This window comes from Onychomys torridus, chromosome 14, assembly GCF_903995425.1.
Source record: "Onychomys torridus chromosome 14, mOncTor1.1, whole genome shotgun sequence".
Lineage (NCBI taxonomy): Eukaryota > Metazoa > Chordata > Mammalia > Rodentia > Cricetidae > Onychomys > Onychomys torridus.
The window spans coordinates 2,488,128-2,503,950 of record NC_050456.1 but is presented as its reverse complement, the minus strand read 5'-3'; the positions used below and the strand labels follow the sequence as shown (position 1 = coordinate 2,503,950).

At 46.7% G+C, this 15,823-nt stretch overlaps 1 protein-coding gene and 1 long non-coding RNA gene across 14 annotated transcripts in view; one reads left to right on the top strand and one right to left on the bottom strand.

Annotated features, from left to right (window-relative positions):
* The window catches only part of Atxn7l1 (ataxin 7 like 1), a 227,567-nt gene that overhangs the window by 5,812 nt on the left and 205,932 nt on the right, over nucleotides 1-15,823 (bottom strand). For 4 of the 13 annotated variants that reach the window (XM_036205546.1, XM_036205549.1, XM_036205555.1 and 1 more), the window contains 4 exons: nucleotides 9,407-9,599; nucleotides 6,089-6,210; nucleotides 4,510-4,815; nucleotides 290-2,140 (listed from right to left, as the gene is read on the bottom strand). In XM_036205546.1, coding sequence (XP_036061439.1) covers nucleotides 1,060-2,140; nucleotides 4,510-4,815; nucleotides 6,089-6,210; nucleotides 9,407-9,599 — 1,702 coding nt within the window. In that variant the 3' untranslated portion in view covers nucleotides 290-1,059. Of the gene's footprint in view, nucleotides 1-289; nucleotides 2,141-4,509; nucleotides 4,816-6,088; nucleotides 6,211-9,406; nucleotides 9,600-15,823 lie in introns of those variants that run through there. The other 9 variants (XM_036205553.1, XM_036205554.1, XM_036205560.1 and 6 more) reach the window with 3 other exon arrangements.
* On the top strand, nucleotides 1,672-4,554 carry LOC118595215. Its single transcript, XR_004946496.1, has 4 exons — nucleotides 1,672-1,999; nucleotides 3,468-3,702; nucleotides 4,138-4,227; nucleotides 4,352-4,554. It is a non-coding gene; the product is annotated as an uncharacterized LOC118595215 (long non-coding RNA).

Below are 15,823 nucleotides of genomic sequence, written 5' to 3'. Positions count from 1 at the left end.
GCTGTCTGGCCCTTGCTCATGTGTGTGCTTGAAAGGTGCTCAGGAGGTGCTCTCCTTGGGGTTTGGCTAAATGTCAAATACTATGATGCAAAACATTAAAGCAGTCAGTAGTTCTCAACCTGTGGGTCCTGACCCCTGGGGGTGTCAAACAACCCTTTCACAAGTGTCACATATCAGATATTTACATTATGATTCATAAAAGTAGCAAAATTATAGTTACAAAGTAGCAACAAAAATAATGCTGTAGTTGGGGGGTCACCACAACATGATGAACTGTACTAAAGGGCAGAGCAGCATTAGGAAGGCTGAGAACCACTGCATTAATGCATCTCCTATCTCTCCAAAGTTCCCATCCCTAAAGGGGGCTGGCCTTAGGCTCTGATCTTCTAGAAGGGTGGCTCTTAAAGCCCACTCGGAGCAGGCTGAGGAACCTGGGGTCCTTCCCTCCGGCTCTGAGCTCCCATCCAGTGAGCCCAGAGTAGTAGAAGGCTGTCATCAGTAGCTCTCCCAGTTGGAGGAGATAGTCTGGATTTAGGAAATGGGAACAGAGTCCAAGGAAAGATCCAGCTATTCGTCGGCCATCCACATCTCCCAGCTTCCCCTACAGTGCACACTCTTGTGGGTCACCTGGCACTGAGTGCTTTTTTTGCTACTGGGTGAAAAGGGCAGTTTTGATTTAGGAAGGGAGGGGGCCAAGGCAGCTTGATGAGGTGAGCACAATCACCTGGAAGCTGGTTGCTCAGGCTGCCACTCTCCAGGTGGGACCTGACATCACTTAACCAGCCTGGGTCCCAGGCTCATCCTGAGGAGATCCAACAGATCAGATCAAAACTTCTTAGCAACAAAAGTCTTTAATGAAGTAGTCCTCAGAACCTCAGGCTATGCAACAGACAAAAGGAAGGGGGAGACTCAAAGCCTCTTTGTGCCCCAGTTTTTACCCATCTGTAAAGTGATGACCTTTTGTAATCACTATGCTGAGTTGGTATGAGGACTAAAGGAAGTGATTACTGTAAAGTGTTTATCATAGGGACAGCAAAGTGAGGGTCTTACCAAGAATTCTCAGAGCAGAGGGTGAGCATTGCCTATGGGGAACCTGGGCAATGTTATGTTACCTGCCTGAGCCACCTGGCCAAGCAGGGGCGCTGCCCAGCTCCCCCTGCCCCCCAGAGCCGATGAAGGCAGTGCCAGGAGCTCCCTTACCTGCCGAGAGGAGGTGCTGTTAACGGGATCGGGCACCGGTGCAAGAAGGCTGGGTGGGTTCTTTTTGTGAACACTATTCATACCAGGCATTTTAGTGATCTTACAGGCTTTGCTACTAGGACTTGAATTCTTACGCTTTTTTCCTTCTGATTTGTCAAAAGAGAGGGGCAGAGAAGACACAGCATTGTGTGAGGCCAGAGAGAGGTCCCCGGCATGGAGCGCAAGGGAGGGCACGGAGAGGGGGCAGGGGCCGCTGCTGCCGCCCACAGCGCCCACCTGTCTCACTATGTCCATGGGGCTGCTGGGCAGCGAGGTCCGTCCTGAGGGCTCCAGCTTGGCACTGAGTGGGCTCACCCCATTATTTGAGTTGTGCACAGACAGACTGTTATAGGGAGGGGCTGCCTGATAGGAGTTCAAAGAGGAACTGGCATTCAAAACGCAGTTCTTTTTGTGGGGCCCTGACAAGGGAGCCGAGAAGGAAGCCTGTAAGGACAAGGAGGGGGAAGTCGAAGACTGCGGCTTCCTCTTTTTGTTACTTGGAGATTCGTCGCTACGAGCTGATAGGTCTTTGACTTTTGAGGATTTGCTGGTTTTGGTTTTGGATGGCTTGTGGGATGGGGAAGGAATGACAGCTGGTATCGGGGACACGGCGGATGGGGCCTTGAAGGTTGAGTCCATGATGCTGAGGGTTGCAGCCACATGGGGGAAAGCTGTGGTGTGGGACATGAGGACGCGTGGGTCCGGCGATGCCACGAAAGCTGCATCTGAGAGCATGGCTGATGTCATTATGTAAGAAGAGGTGAGTCTCGAGCTGATGGGAGCTGAAGGAAGGTACACAGCACTGGGGTTGCTGAAAGGCTGCAAAACGGATGCTGGAACAGGGGTGGTGATGTGGGCTGCTGGCGAGGGCATGGGGCTATCTGCCGCAGGAGGGATCTTCCTAAACACGAGAGAAGAGCCAAAGAGAGACAGTGAGACTTTGGGTTGGCATTGCCTAGGAAGCTGGGTGAGCTTTGATCAGCAGGGCTACAGAGGACCCCGGGAGGACCAGACTATGGAGAATGAAGCCTTGGAGAATGGTGAGATCTGAAGGATGGCCCCCTTCCTACGCTGCCCACTAAAGCGACATCAGCATCTGTCTTCACACCTCAGAGCCTCTTCTCTACGCTGAGCGACTGAAGATTGGCTGATTTGGGTTCATGAGTAAAAGGCAAATGCTATTAATACTATAAACATCCTAAGCAGCCTCCCCCACCTCACAGACTGTTGGCAGTGATGACAGTGGTTTTCAATGAGGAGAAAAGGCCTTGGCCACCTGGCCATGTCCCTTCCGCTCATGGCTACCTCTTCCTACTCTTTCCCATGCAACTTTTGGCTGGAGATATTTTGAAAAAAGCCATCTCCCCACTTGTCAGCATCCTCTTGTGTTTGCTACCTGATGCCTCTGGCTGCTCTGTAGAGAGGTATTTCCATATTAGCTCATGGCCACTGGACTGTGGTAGCCATGGAAAGTCAAGAGCTTGGAAAATGACATCAAGTTGCTCTCTCCCTCACTCTACTTCAGTGGGGTTGGTAGAGAGCTGCCTTTCAACAAGTCCTCCTGTTCCTGGACTGGGAAAAGGTGAGAGTCCTGGACCCATGTGTCCAGAGGGGACCAGGCATTTAGGTGAAGGATATAGGCAAAAGACTAGCATGTGAACAGGGGCTGCTTCCTTGGAACTGATGGGGGATGGTACCTGAGGGCCAAGTCCATGGGCCAATGCCAGCACCAGGCAGGGTAACATTCTTAAGGCCTCTGCATACTTTTTTTTTAAGACAGAATCTCACTATGTAGCCCCAGTTGGTCTTGAATTTGTGGTCTTCCTGCCTCAGCCTTCTAAGTGTGGGATTATAGGTATGTGAAGCATCTGTCCATAAAACCCTCTGCCTTTTGACTTCTGCAGTAAATGGCTCTGTTCCATCTTATGGCTTAGATCCATGCTGCTGCTACTCTTGGGACCGGGGGATGGGGGTGCAGCAGCTATGAGATCACAGCCCGCTCCTGATTTTGAAAGAAATGCGTGATGTTAGGAGCCAGAAAATGCTTTCTTATTTTTTTGCAGAGTTCTCTGCTTGTTCTCCAGTGTGTGTTTTCTGGAGCTTTCCTTCTTTCAGGAGGTAAACTTGAAGCAGAGGGCAGACGGGCCTCCCACCACCCCTTCTGCTCTGCCAAGAAGTAACCCTCTCCTGGCATTCCCCTCTGAAGATCACTTGTCTGCCACTTGCAGTAGAGCCCAGCTTCCAGCTGCTGCAGCTTACAGCTGCATCCTTGAGTACAGAAGCACAGTGTCTTTGAAACTGTCAGACCAAGGAGATCAAATAGAAAAGCGCTGCCAAGCCCACAGTGGTCGGTTGTGATGGCGTCTAAGACCTTCCTTCCTCTCCAGCCCATGGAACATCAGAGCTCCTCCTGTCAGCACTAAACAAGATGCTGTACAGATAGATCCTGGCTGCAATGAATGAGTGAGTATATGGACAGACGGATGAAGGGGCAGTGAATGGGAAAGCAGGTGATCTCAGCAGCAACACAACTCTATTGTCAGGGACTATGCATGCTGGGCAGGGGTTTCCAGGGAGGCAGACCATGGAGGTCTACACACATCCTTAGAACTGTTTGGCGCCATTTCCTGACAGGGCGAGGGCACATTCTTGGAGGAACTAGCAACTTTCTTGCTGTCTTTGTTACCCTACTGTGGTGCTGTAGGTGCTCCCACGCCTATGTTCTCACCAGCTAAATTCGGAGAAACAGACAGAGTGGTAGAAGTTTGACTATGACTTGTAATAAGGGAAATTTACAAGTACCAGATAGCTCATCTACTTAAGGGGATGGGGCTTCACTTTGGGACCTTGAATGAGATACATCTTAATGTCCCAATTCATGTTTTTCTCATTAAACAGTATATATACTTCAAATTGTGCAGACAGGCAGAACTGAAGTTCTAAATCTTACTTGGCCCCTACTCAAGACTGGAATGGCTGCTACTTCTGGTATATTTTCTAGATCCTTCTTTCTTCTCCTCTTCAACCCTCAGTGGTAGGGAAGTGGGAGGCCGGGCTGTCTCTGCAAGCGTTTCCCCTCCCCCCCATGCTGAACAGTTTCGGTGTTTCCTAGGTGCCCAACAGCAGCAGATTTCCCCTTTGATGGGCCGCCTGACTCAGGCTTTGCACACTGGCCTACAGGAAATCCCGTATAAAAGCCCAGAGATGTGAATGAATTCCTGACAGCTCCCATCCTCCCCTGCCAGCTGGCGTGAAGATCCAGATGCTGACCTGGCTGAAAGAGAATACTGTGTTGGCGTCTCCTGATGCAGAGTTAAATGCTTGTTAAAGAAAAAAGAGTCTTGGCCGTTCCTTTTCTTCCTAATGTCTTCCATGCCCCCATCGGCTGCCATCCCTCCAGGTTCGGGCCCGTCAGGGCCTGGAGTTTGGGCAGCGAGGTTGAGAGGGCAGCGGGGTGCTACGCTCTCCAGAGTTGACACCCAGGCAGCCCCAATGTTGCTCAGTGACAGCAGATTGGTTAGGCAAGTCCTGAACAGAGGGGAGGGACCTGATGCCCTGTGGCTCGGGCTTCTGTGCCTGAGGAGGAAAGGAATATGGAGCTTGAGCTGACAGTACACCAGCGAGTGAAATACAGATCAACACATTCCTTCCACGTGCCAGGGATTCACACTTCTATAACACAGAAGACCAGAGAGCTGGGAGAATTACCAGAGCTGGCTGCCATGTTTGGAAGCTAATGCAGAGGGCCAGGTCATCAAATAACCAAGAACTACATAGTCTCTAGGCAGGACTTCTTAGATTTGTAATGCATACAAACAGAAACTAATGATGCCCTGTAGACAAGCAGGGTAGTCACTCACATGGGAAGACATGATAAGCTTCTCTTGTGGCCCTTTCCTAGTTAATATAGCAACATCTGTCCTAAGTCCCCTGTGAGTCCCCTGTGAGAAACAAGGGGGTCTCAGGTCTACGTGTGCAAAGGGGCTGAGGTGCGGGAGCAGGCTGTAGGTTAATTTCCTTTGTTTCTCAGGATGCCTGTGACCTCTCCTGGGCCTCATTGGGAAGGCTCAGTGTCTCAACTGTTATGGGGCCCTAGTCTGACATGATCCATCCCTTTACTGGAGTATATGCCTAAACTCCCTTAGGAGGAACATGGGGTGGGGACACTCGGAGGTCAGCCATGGTCGAGAGGGTCCAGGCCTACTGTTCCTTCTGAAGAGCATTCTAGGGTTCTCCTCTCTTGGTAAGTCCCCAGTAAAGTGTAGGTGCATTGGGAAATGTTGTAAACAATAGATAATAAGCTGGAGGTTAGAGAAAGAGAAGAAGTGAGGAGAGGGCCCTAGGGAGACGGGAAGGGCCAAAGACAAACTTAACCAGCGTCACAACACTGTTCAGAATCTGCCCTTTGGGCAACTGTATATAGTTTCTAATGAGGACAAATTGGTTTGTAACCATTATGAAATTTTGCTATTACTCCTGAACCATTAACATCACAAACAGAAGCACATTCTTAACACCTTTAAACAATCTGAGTAGTGATTAAAAACAATACAAAACAGCAAAGGCCTATAATCCTATGGGGTAAACAAGATCTTACCTAAAATCCTTTCCATTTGGTTGAGAAGACTACCAACACAACAACCATCTCCCAAGAAGACAAAGCAAACAGCACTTATAGGTATTCTAAAAAGTTGTTAATTAGAACTGACATTCAGAATCAATCAGCAATCCTGATTCAGGTTCATTTTGGTCTATGGCAAGCCAAATGCTGAGGCTTGTCTATAGGGTCAGGGGTCAGGTAACGGTAGGGCAACTTGCAACTTATATCACAAAGAAAGTGCTTACTTACTTCCACATTTGTGAATTCAAGTGTTTTTCTACCATGGAGTTGAGTGCGAGCCGAAAACGATCCCATCTTCTATCAAATACGTAGTACCCTCGTCCCATGAGACGGCTCCCAAATGAGCAGAACTATGGGGGGAAAAACATTTTCATTTTGATTACAGGTTAATAAGCTAATATAAAGCACACAGAGAAAAATAACATTTGCATAAAAACACACAGGGGTACAATTTTACTCAAAATAAAAATAAGCAACTGGTACTGAAGCCAAGAATGTTTCTATGATGCCATAGTTTGAGCCCTGGATTCTCAGCAGAACCTCACATTTACGCCAGGGACTGCGCCATTCAGTTTTCTGTGGCGTGAAAGAGCCACACTCTTTACTTCAGAGAGGGAGCCAGTATTTCAGGATAGGGAACAAGAGAACAACTACATCCAGAGAGACTTTGCAGCTCCATCTACTCATCATACCACCCACTATCTCTAGGAACCTGGGGTGCCCTTCCTCCATTCCAGGAATGAAAATGGATGCCTCTTCCTGTCTGATGCCATAGGACCACTTCCTTCCCCCAGGAGTTGCCTTTCCATGCCAATCCCAATGCATCCGCACTACTTTATTTATTTTATGTGCTTTGTGTGAGGTGTCAGATCTTGGAGTTACAGACAGTTGTGAGCTGCCATGCGGGGATGGGAATTAACCCTCCTCTGGGAGTGCAACCGATGCTCTTAACCACTGAGCTATCTTTCAGCCCCTAAAACACTTTTGTTGTTGTTGTTTTGAGGCAAGGTCTCACTCTAGCTGTCCTGAAGCTCATGGTGTAGACCAAGCTGGCCTCAAATTCACAGCAATCCACCTGTTTCTGCCACATCTGCACTCTATCTGCTCTCTTAACATGCCTGGGATATATCACACCTCTGAGCTCTTACCCAGTCCCCTCTGCCTGCTGTTTCCCTCTTTGGCAGTTATGATCCTACCTACCCTTGGATGCCTAATGTCTAATTCTCACTGACAACGGCCTCATCTTACTGAACCTCCCACTGTGGACACACGACACATCTACTATATATTACACTACATTTCACTTAGACACATGTCTTAGTCATAATCACATATGTGATATCTATCAAAGTTTAAAGTGTGGGGACTTCATTCTCTTCCTCCTCGGTATAACAATCATTGAGATTAGGAATATAAAAAAGGATTTAGGAAGCTGAGGTAGGAAGATTAATAGTTCAAAGCCAGCCTGAGCTACACAGTGAGGGCATCTAAAAAAAATTTTTTTTTTTAATTTTTAAAGTGGATTGGGGAGAAAAGTTTCCACAGAAATGTTAAAAATAAATCACTGCATTTAAAACTCATGAATATCAGGGATTTAGTAAACAGTGATCATAAGGTAGGACAACTGACAGCAGTGGACAGAAATGTAAGGAGCAGCCTCTGGGAAGGGCACATTTGCTGGGTCCAGAGCTCAGGGAAGCCTGCAAATGAGTCTAATTCACATGGCACCTTCCCCATCCCCAGGCCTGTAGGGCTCCCTGGATGCAAGCCCAGACTCAGCGCTGGACTGGGCGCATTCCACAAAGGCATCGTGGAATCAGCCTCCAGAACCCCCTCAGGAGGAGCTTCAAGGTCTGTTTGTGCTCAAGTTGGGGGCGGGGTATCAAAACCTTGCTACCCACAAAATCTGATACTGCAAATTGCTTACTACAGCAAGTTCTTACTGACCAAGGAGGAGACCATGCATGGTAGCTCTTCAGCACAGGAGCTGCCTCCACCTCTCTGAGGGGGCTGTTCCTGGAGTGCCATCACCCTCTCTTTCATGCCAACTGCTAAGGGCACACTGAGCAAGGGTTCATTACAAAAAAAATGATTTAATGTGTCAGTTGGCCATGAGCAAAGAAACAAACCCACGGTTTTTCCATTTTAATCAGCAAAACATTAAGGGCCTACAAACTCCCTGTGAATGTGGCTAATCTTCTACAACAGCCCTGTGGACAAATGTCTTATGCTCTCCAGAGTTGGAAGCTGGAGGCCCCTTGGGTTTTGGCTACCAGTGTATCTAATAGCACTTAGACGCAGGCCAGACATGGAGGGAAGTGGACCTGTGTGTCCTCACTGTGGCAGACCTTGCTGCTGCCGCCCTCATCTTCAGTGTCACAGCCCCACTTCTGACTTGACATCCTCTGTGCAGCAGTGACAGAGATGTGTCTTCTCCCAGACCCCGGAATGAGGCACAGCTCAGTTCCACTCCTTTCTCTGCCACCTGCTGGTGCAGCCGTCTGCTGGGGTTTCATGGGCAGCTCTCGTTTTGTAGATGAGGGGAACATAGCATCTTAGAAGACCCCTTTTTCTGGGTGTCCCCTTTCTTCTGGTTTATAATGTCATTATGTACACTGGAGCTGTGATGGATGTATTAAAATGTGAACAGCAAAAATATTTACAGACATAGTAGAGAGGTTAAACCAAGGTTGTATGGGTACCTTCCTCTAGACTTCTTGCCATGTGAGATAATGAAATGGCCCCTGTATGAATATGGAGGCACTGGGTTTTTCACAACAGCAGGCAAAATTGTTACAACTGATTCTTCACTAGTTCTGTACTGGCAAAGTCTCAGGTTATAGGTGAGCCACAGGTCACCATCATCTCCAGAAACGGGGAGAGGCATATACAGAGGAGAAGAGACTAGCCTTATCTTCTGGCAGGATGAGATTAGGGTCAATCAGAGCTGATCCTTCAGGCTCAGGCAAGTACCAGAATAAACCATGGAGATCACATTCCCAGGGCCCCTGCATTGGGGTCTGTGGTTGTAGCACCAAGCACTTCCTTTCTCAGAGGGTTGTAAGGCAAATGTGAACAAGCTTCCCATGATGCCTTGATTTCCCCTTCTGACATCAATGACCATCTGAACTGTTAGACAGCTTTTGTTAGTAAGCACCACGCTGATGTGAAACACTGCCCTACCACCAGCTCTGCTGCCAACAACAGTCAAAGAGACGCCGGGAGAACGATGAAAGCTGAACCTGAGTTGCTGCTAAGATCGCTTCCAGAGCAGGTGCGTCTGGCTAACTCGTGACCAGAGGCTCTGTTTTCAGATGTGCAAAGTCAGGTTGGTTACCAAGGACACTTACACAGACACCATTCTTCGAGCATTCTTAAAGGATTACAGGCAGTGGGGAGCCCCTCCCTGTCCTTCCACACTCAAGGGCATCTCTACTGCCAGTCAGCCTTTGGAGCTCTTTCCTTAGGAATGCAGGCTTCTGCTGCCATCACCAAGTTGCCATTGAAGCAGAGGGACACAACAGGGAAGGGACAGAGGAGGCCTACCGCAAGAGGTCTGGGGTGGTGTGTGGAGAACTGACAGTCTAACTTCTCAGCTTCGTCGGCTCCGTCCATCTCCCCTTCATCACTGGACAGTCGGCTGGCAAGGTCCCCTCCAGCTGGGGGCAGCGGGGGCTCCGGAGTGTAGCCACTGTGACTTGAAGATGTACTGCTACTTATGCTATTTACAGATGATGGTCTAAGAGTGAGAGGGAAGGACACATGTCAGTCTTCTTGAGGAAACCACATCTACCCATTTCATGCCACCAAAGAGCAGCCCTGCCACGAAGTCAGGAAGGGTGAGCCAATGGCAATTTTTCTAGAAGGGAAAAATTAAGCCTCAAGGGTTGACAGCTCTTTACAACTGCCCACTAGAGTTAGGTGCTCGCTCTCTGGCTTGCTGCCTGGGGTACAATACAAGCCCAAAGGAAGGGCAAGCAGAGGGGCTGACAGACATGTGAGCTGATCCAGAGCCTGTCTTCTCTGAGTTCAGTGACAAATACTCACTCAAGACCAAGTGTTACCAGAATTTTGGCTTATGTCCTTCCAGACTTCCTTAGTGTATACACATGAATTAAAAAAAAAAATGCCATTTTTAAGCAAGAACAGCATTTGAGACAGGATCTCATGTATCCCAGGCATTGAACTCACAATGAAATCAAGGATGACCTTGAACTTCTGAACCTCATGTCTTTACCTCCGGAGTGCTGGGGTCTAAACGTGCACCACCATGCCCAGGTGATGCAGTGTTGGGGATCAAAGTCAGGGCTTCAGGAATGTTCGGCACATCATGTTCTACCAACTGAACCACACTCTAACCCAGCCCTCTGGACAGATTTATTTTAAAAGTTATTAATTTATGTTATGTGTATGAGAATTTTGTCTGCATGTATGTCTGTTCATCACTTGTGTGCCCTGGTGTCTGAGGAGGCAAGAAGAGAAAGTTAAATCCTCTGGAATGTGAGTTATAGGTAGTTGTAAATTGCCATGTATTTGCTGGGAATTGAACACTGGTCCTCTGGAAGAGCAGCCAATGTTTTTAACCACTGAACCATCTCTCCAGCCTCAACACATTTTTAAACTTAGTGATGTAGAAATCCTTTTGTGTATTGTGTCATTTTTTTAAATATCTTCCAGTAACATTCAATATTGACATATCACAATTTATGTATCTAATCCTAAACATTTGTTTCTAAATTTCCTGAAAGGCTCTTGGGTAGTAGTTCAGCCCATTAATGGGTAGGACCTCCTTGTCCTACAGGATAAAAGTGACCTAAATTTTGCTAATTGCATCTTGGTTATACAGAAAAAATAGCTTTATTTATTTGTTTGTTTGTTTGTTTAGAGACAGGGTCTCTATGTAGCCCTGGTTGGCCTAGAACTTTCTATGCAGAGTAAGTTGGCCTCAGACTAACGAAGATCTGCTTGCCTATGCCTCTCAAGTGCTGGGATTAAAGACATATACAACCATGCCTAGCAAAACATGTGCCATAAGCCGGCCTTGAACTCAGGACCCTGCCGCTTCAGCCTTTTCAGCCTGTCCTTTCAGTTTTGAAAGAAGTCTTTACATTGAAACATCATAGCCTATATAATTCAAAGGATACTAACAAAAATGGATTACAATAAAATTGCAAAATATTAATATAACAACTGTTAAAATGAGGTTAGGCAAATATTCATCAAATTTATTGCTACTTTCCAGCCTGTAGGGGAATTTTCATTAAAAAATCGAAAACAGAAACAAAAAGAGAGCCAGCAGTGCTACCATATATGTAAGAAAGTGATTGAAGAATGTCTTGTTTTCGTCTTTTTATTTTTTCCCAGTTTTATAGAGATATATTACAGTAACAGGGTCTCATGTAACCCAGGCTGGCCTTGAACTTGCTGTGTAGTGGAGGATGACCCCAATTGTCCTCTTGCTACCCAGCTAGTAAATGGAAGACAGGCATGGGCTACCACACTCTGCTATATGTGTATCTTATGAAATTATCATTTCAACCAAGTTAGTTAAAAAATTAACAGACCTATCATTTCTTAGAGTTAGCCCCTCCCACGGTCTACTAGGGTTTGAACCAGGGCTTTGTGGAAGCTGGAGAGTGTTCTGACACTGAGCTGTAATGCCAATCCTCCTTTTCAGCTGTATTTTGAGGCCATTTCACTAAGGCTGGCCTTGAACCCGCTGTGTAGCTTAAGCAGGTCTTGAGCCAATGGTTTTCCTGCTAAGGATGACCTTGAACTCCTGACTCTCTTGCCTCTACCTTCAAAGGGCTAGGATTACAGGAATATACTGAGAACCCTCCCTCCAGAACTGCACTAGTTTTTTTTGTTGTTTTTTTTTTTAAGTAGATTCTCCTCACTATGTAGCCCGAGCTATCCTTGAAGTCACAATGCTCCTGACACAGCCTGTGGCATGCCTGGATTGTAGACACACACAGCTACACCTGGCCTGAAATGTCTTTAGTATTCACTTATAAGCAGACACTTGGCTTGTTTTTGTATCTTGTCTATAGAGAATGATTCTGCAATAAACACCAGAATGTAACGAGCTTCCATTAAATGAGGTATAGAACCATAGTCATTCACCAAATTCCACAAGACAGAGAGAAGCAGGAAGATGGTGACGGCTACCCCGAATCCATGTGGGCTCTTTTTAACTGTCTGCTAATGACTGGCTTAGAAAGGCTCACGGGAAATCAAAGAACATTTATCATGTGTGTGTGTGTGTATGTCTGTGTGTGTGTGTCTGTGTGCACATGCAAGTGCATGTGCTCAAATGATGGGGCAGGAGGAACACAGGAAATGTCTGTCACATGTGTATGAAGGGGCTGGAAGAACACAGGAAATGTCTGTCACATGTGTATGAAGGGGCTGGAGGAACGCAGGAAATCTCTGTCACTTCAACTCAATTTTCCTATAAACCTAAAACTGCTTTAAATATGCATGATATTTAAAAGAATGAGTGAAGAATACATATGGAAAGTAGTCTCAACTTCATCTGGACATTGCAGCTGGATGTTCCTGAGATGGTTATGAATCTTGCAAAAAGATTCAAAGGATAATGCCCAAGGGTCTAGAGAGGGTAAGATTAAAAAAAAAAAAAAATTAAGGATGGGTGGGGGGCAACAAGGGCTATTGAGATCCAAAGTGGTGAAAAGCACTTGTTGCTAAGGTGGAAGGAGAGAACAGACTCTGTAGGGTTGCCCTCTGACCTCCACATACAAGCTGTCACATACCCCCCATCTCTCTCTCTCTGTCTCTCTGTCTCTGTCTGTCTCTCTCTCTCTCTCTCTCTCTCTCTCTCTCTCTCTCACACACACACACACACACACACACACACACACACACACACACACAAGGGGGAGGGAGGAAAAGAGGGAGGAAAAGAAAGAGAAACCAATCTCTGGGGATTGGCACTCCCTCACCTGTGTGTCACATTGGTAAGAATCCTAATGACAGAAGTGTCAGTAGTTCAGGGTTCTGCTCTCTGCACCTGAGGAACCTGAACTGATACAAGTCTGAGCAGATTTTCACAGTTTGGGAAGCCAATGTGGCTGGAGAAGTACTGAGTAGTAGGAAAGGAGCTAACTTACTGTGGAGTTTCTAGGAACCTACTGAGGGCTGCAAAACCTGTTTATGGCAGGAGGATCAGGAGTTCAAGGCCAGCCTGGGCTACATATTAAGTTCAAGGTTAGCCTAGGATACACAGTGTAACACTGATAAAGAAGTGAGTTATAGATGAGGACTAAGCATTAGTTAAACAGCAGTCGGCCTCCATGAGGGCTCAGTACCACCATGCCTGGAGGACACTCTCCCCATCTCAGGCAACTTTCTAGGGAGAAACAAAGGTCAGAGGAAATGAACTGGAGAGGATGCAGACACAACACAGGCTTCCAAGCACATCAGGGAACAGGGAACAGGCATAGGCTGCAAACAGAAGCCAGGGGCTATCTTTAGTGAGGACTCCCAGGCACCTAAGCCACCTAGCAGCATTCCTTTCTGGAGAAACCAACCAGTGCAGGGAATCTTCCAGACATCGGGCCTGGTACCCAAATGCTCTTCTGGGGTTATAATTCCACATGGAGACTTCCAGGCAGCTTGCTAGGACCTGTCTTTCAGGTACACACTGTCAGTGATCGCCTGGCATTTCTAGAGCAGTCCCAATGTGAAGCCAAGCAGCCAAGCACAAAAGACAACAACACATAAATGAAAAACCTATAGTGAGCAAGGGAAAGAGGAAAAGCTAAAAACCATTTCCAAATCTACTAGAATGCTATCACCCTGTTTGGAGTGAGTCTCAGTGGTATAGCAGAGCGCTTGGTTGGCTTGTGAAAGGCCCTGGGTTTGGTCTCCAGCACAACCAGTTCCTCAAACCAAAGCCAAACAAACAAAAAGAGTGGCATCATTTCAGAGAAATGACTATCTTGTAAAATAATCAAATAAAAATGAGATAAATTGGGCACAGTGGCATAAGCCCATAGTCCTAGCTACTCGGGAGGCTGGGCAGGAGGATCTTGAGTTTAAGGCCTATAGAGAAACCCAGTGGTGGTTTGAATAAGAATGGCTCATATATTTGAATTCGTAGTCACTAGGGGATGGTACCTATTGTAGAATATTATTTTAAGATGTGTTACATTTGCTCATGCTGTGGAACATTAGTTTAATGATGCATTCTTTTATGTTGCATTTGTTTAACTCTGTGAAGCTGTGTTACTGTGCCTGTCTAAAACACCTGATGGTCTAAAAAACAGCCAATGGTGAGGCAGGAGAAAGGACAGTCAGGGCTGGCAGGCAGAGAGAATAAATAGGAGAAATCTGGGAGAAGAAAGAGGGAAAAGCAAGAGAGAAGGAGAAGAGGACTGCAGGGGCCAGCCACACAGCCACAGCCACACAGCCAGCCACACAGCCACACAGCCAGCCACACAGCCACACAGCCAGCCACACAGCCACACAGCCAGCCACACAGCCACACAGCCAGCCACACAGCCACACAGCCAGCCACACAGCCACACAGCCAGCCACACAGCCACATAGCCAGCCACACAGCCACACAGCCAGCCACACAGCCAGCCACACAGCCGGCCACGGAGTATGAGTGGAAGTAAGATTACAGAAGTAGGAGAAAGGTAAAGCCCAGAGGCAAAAGGTAGACGGGACAACTTAAGTTAAGGAAAGCTGTCAAGAAACAAACCAAGCTAAGGCTGGCATTTATGATTAAGAATAGGCCTCCATGTGTGATTTATTTGGGAGCTGGGTAGAGGCTACAGGCTACAACTACAGGCACTATTTGAAAGACTTGAGACATGTGGCCTTGTTGGAAGACCTATGTCACTGGGAATGGGCTTTGAGGTTCCAAAACCTTCAGCACCACACTTGCTTGCCACCATGCTTGTTGACAAGATGAAAATGAACTAAACCTCTGAAACTGTGAGCAAGCTCAGAATCAAATCTTTTTTTTGATTGTTTGTTAGTTTTGTTTTTTTTTTATGAGAGTTGCCTTGGTCATGGTGTGTCTTCACAGTGACAGAACACTGACTAAGACAGACCCATTTTTTTTTTTCTTTTAAAGTTTTGTTTTGTTTGTTTATTTGCTTAAGATAGGGTCTCTCTACATACTCCTGGCTGTCCTGGAACTCACTGTGCAGACCAGGCTGGCCCCAAACTCACAGGGATCCTCTTAAACCTCCCTCCTGTGTACTGGGACTAAAGGCTGAGATTCAATCTTAAATAAATAAAAGGTAGAGGGATGGCTCAGTGATTAAGAAAGTTTGGTGTGTAAGCATGAGGACTCTATGGACCCAGCACTCAGAGACAAGCCTAGTGAGATCCTGTGCCTGTCTGCAACCCCAGCACTGAGTGGGGTGAAGACAGAATGAACACCAGGCCTTACTGTAACACTGCCAATCTTGCTAAAGAAGATGAGCTCCAGGTTCAAAGAGATATCCTCCCTCAAAGGAACAAGGTGGATAGTAGTAGAGGAGGCCACCAATGCCCCATCTGGCCTCCAAGGACTCACACATATTCCATACATACTCAATCAAACAATCAATTAAAAATAACTAAACTACAAGACAATCTTTTACAAAGTAGAACAAGGAATTTAAAGAAAAAAGTGATTTAAAAGATCAGAAAAAAAAATGCCCAATATTCAACTAAGAAGACAAGAAAAGGAAAATACAGTCAGTAGTGGGGAGAATTATATCTAAGCTACAACAGGAAGTCATCCCAGGAAAGGACAGGTATTTCCATATTGCACGGATCTACCAAGTACCCACTTCAACCAACCAAAAAAGAGCTACAGCAAGAGCTATGTCTGTTGCCTGAGGTATGATGGTGCTCTTGAAAGGCAGAGGCAGGAGGATCTCAAGTTCAAAGCCAGCATGGACTGACCAGTAAGACTCACTTTCCAAAAAGTGAAAATTAAAC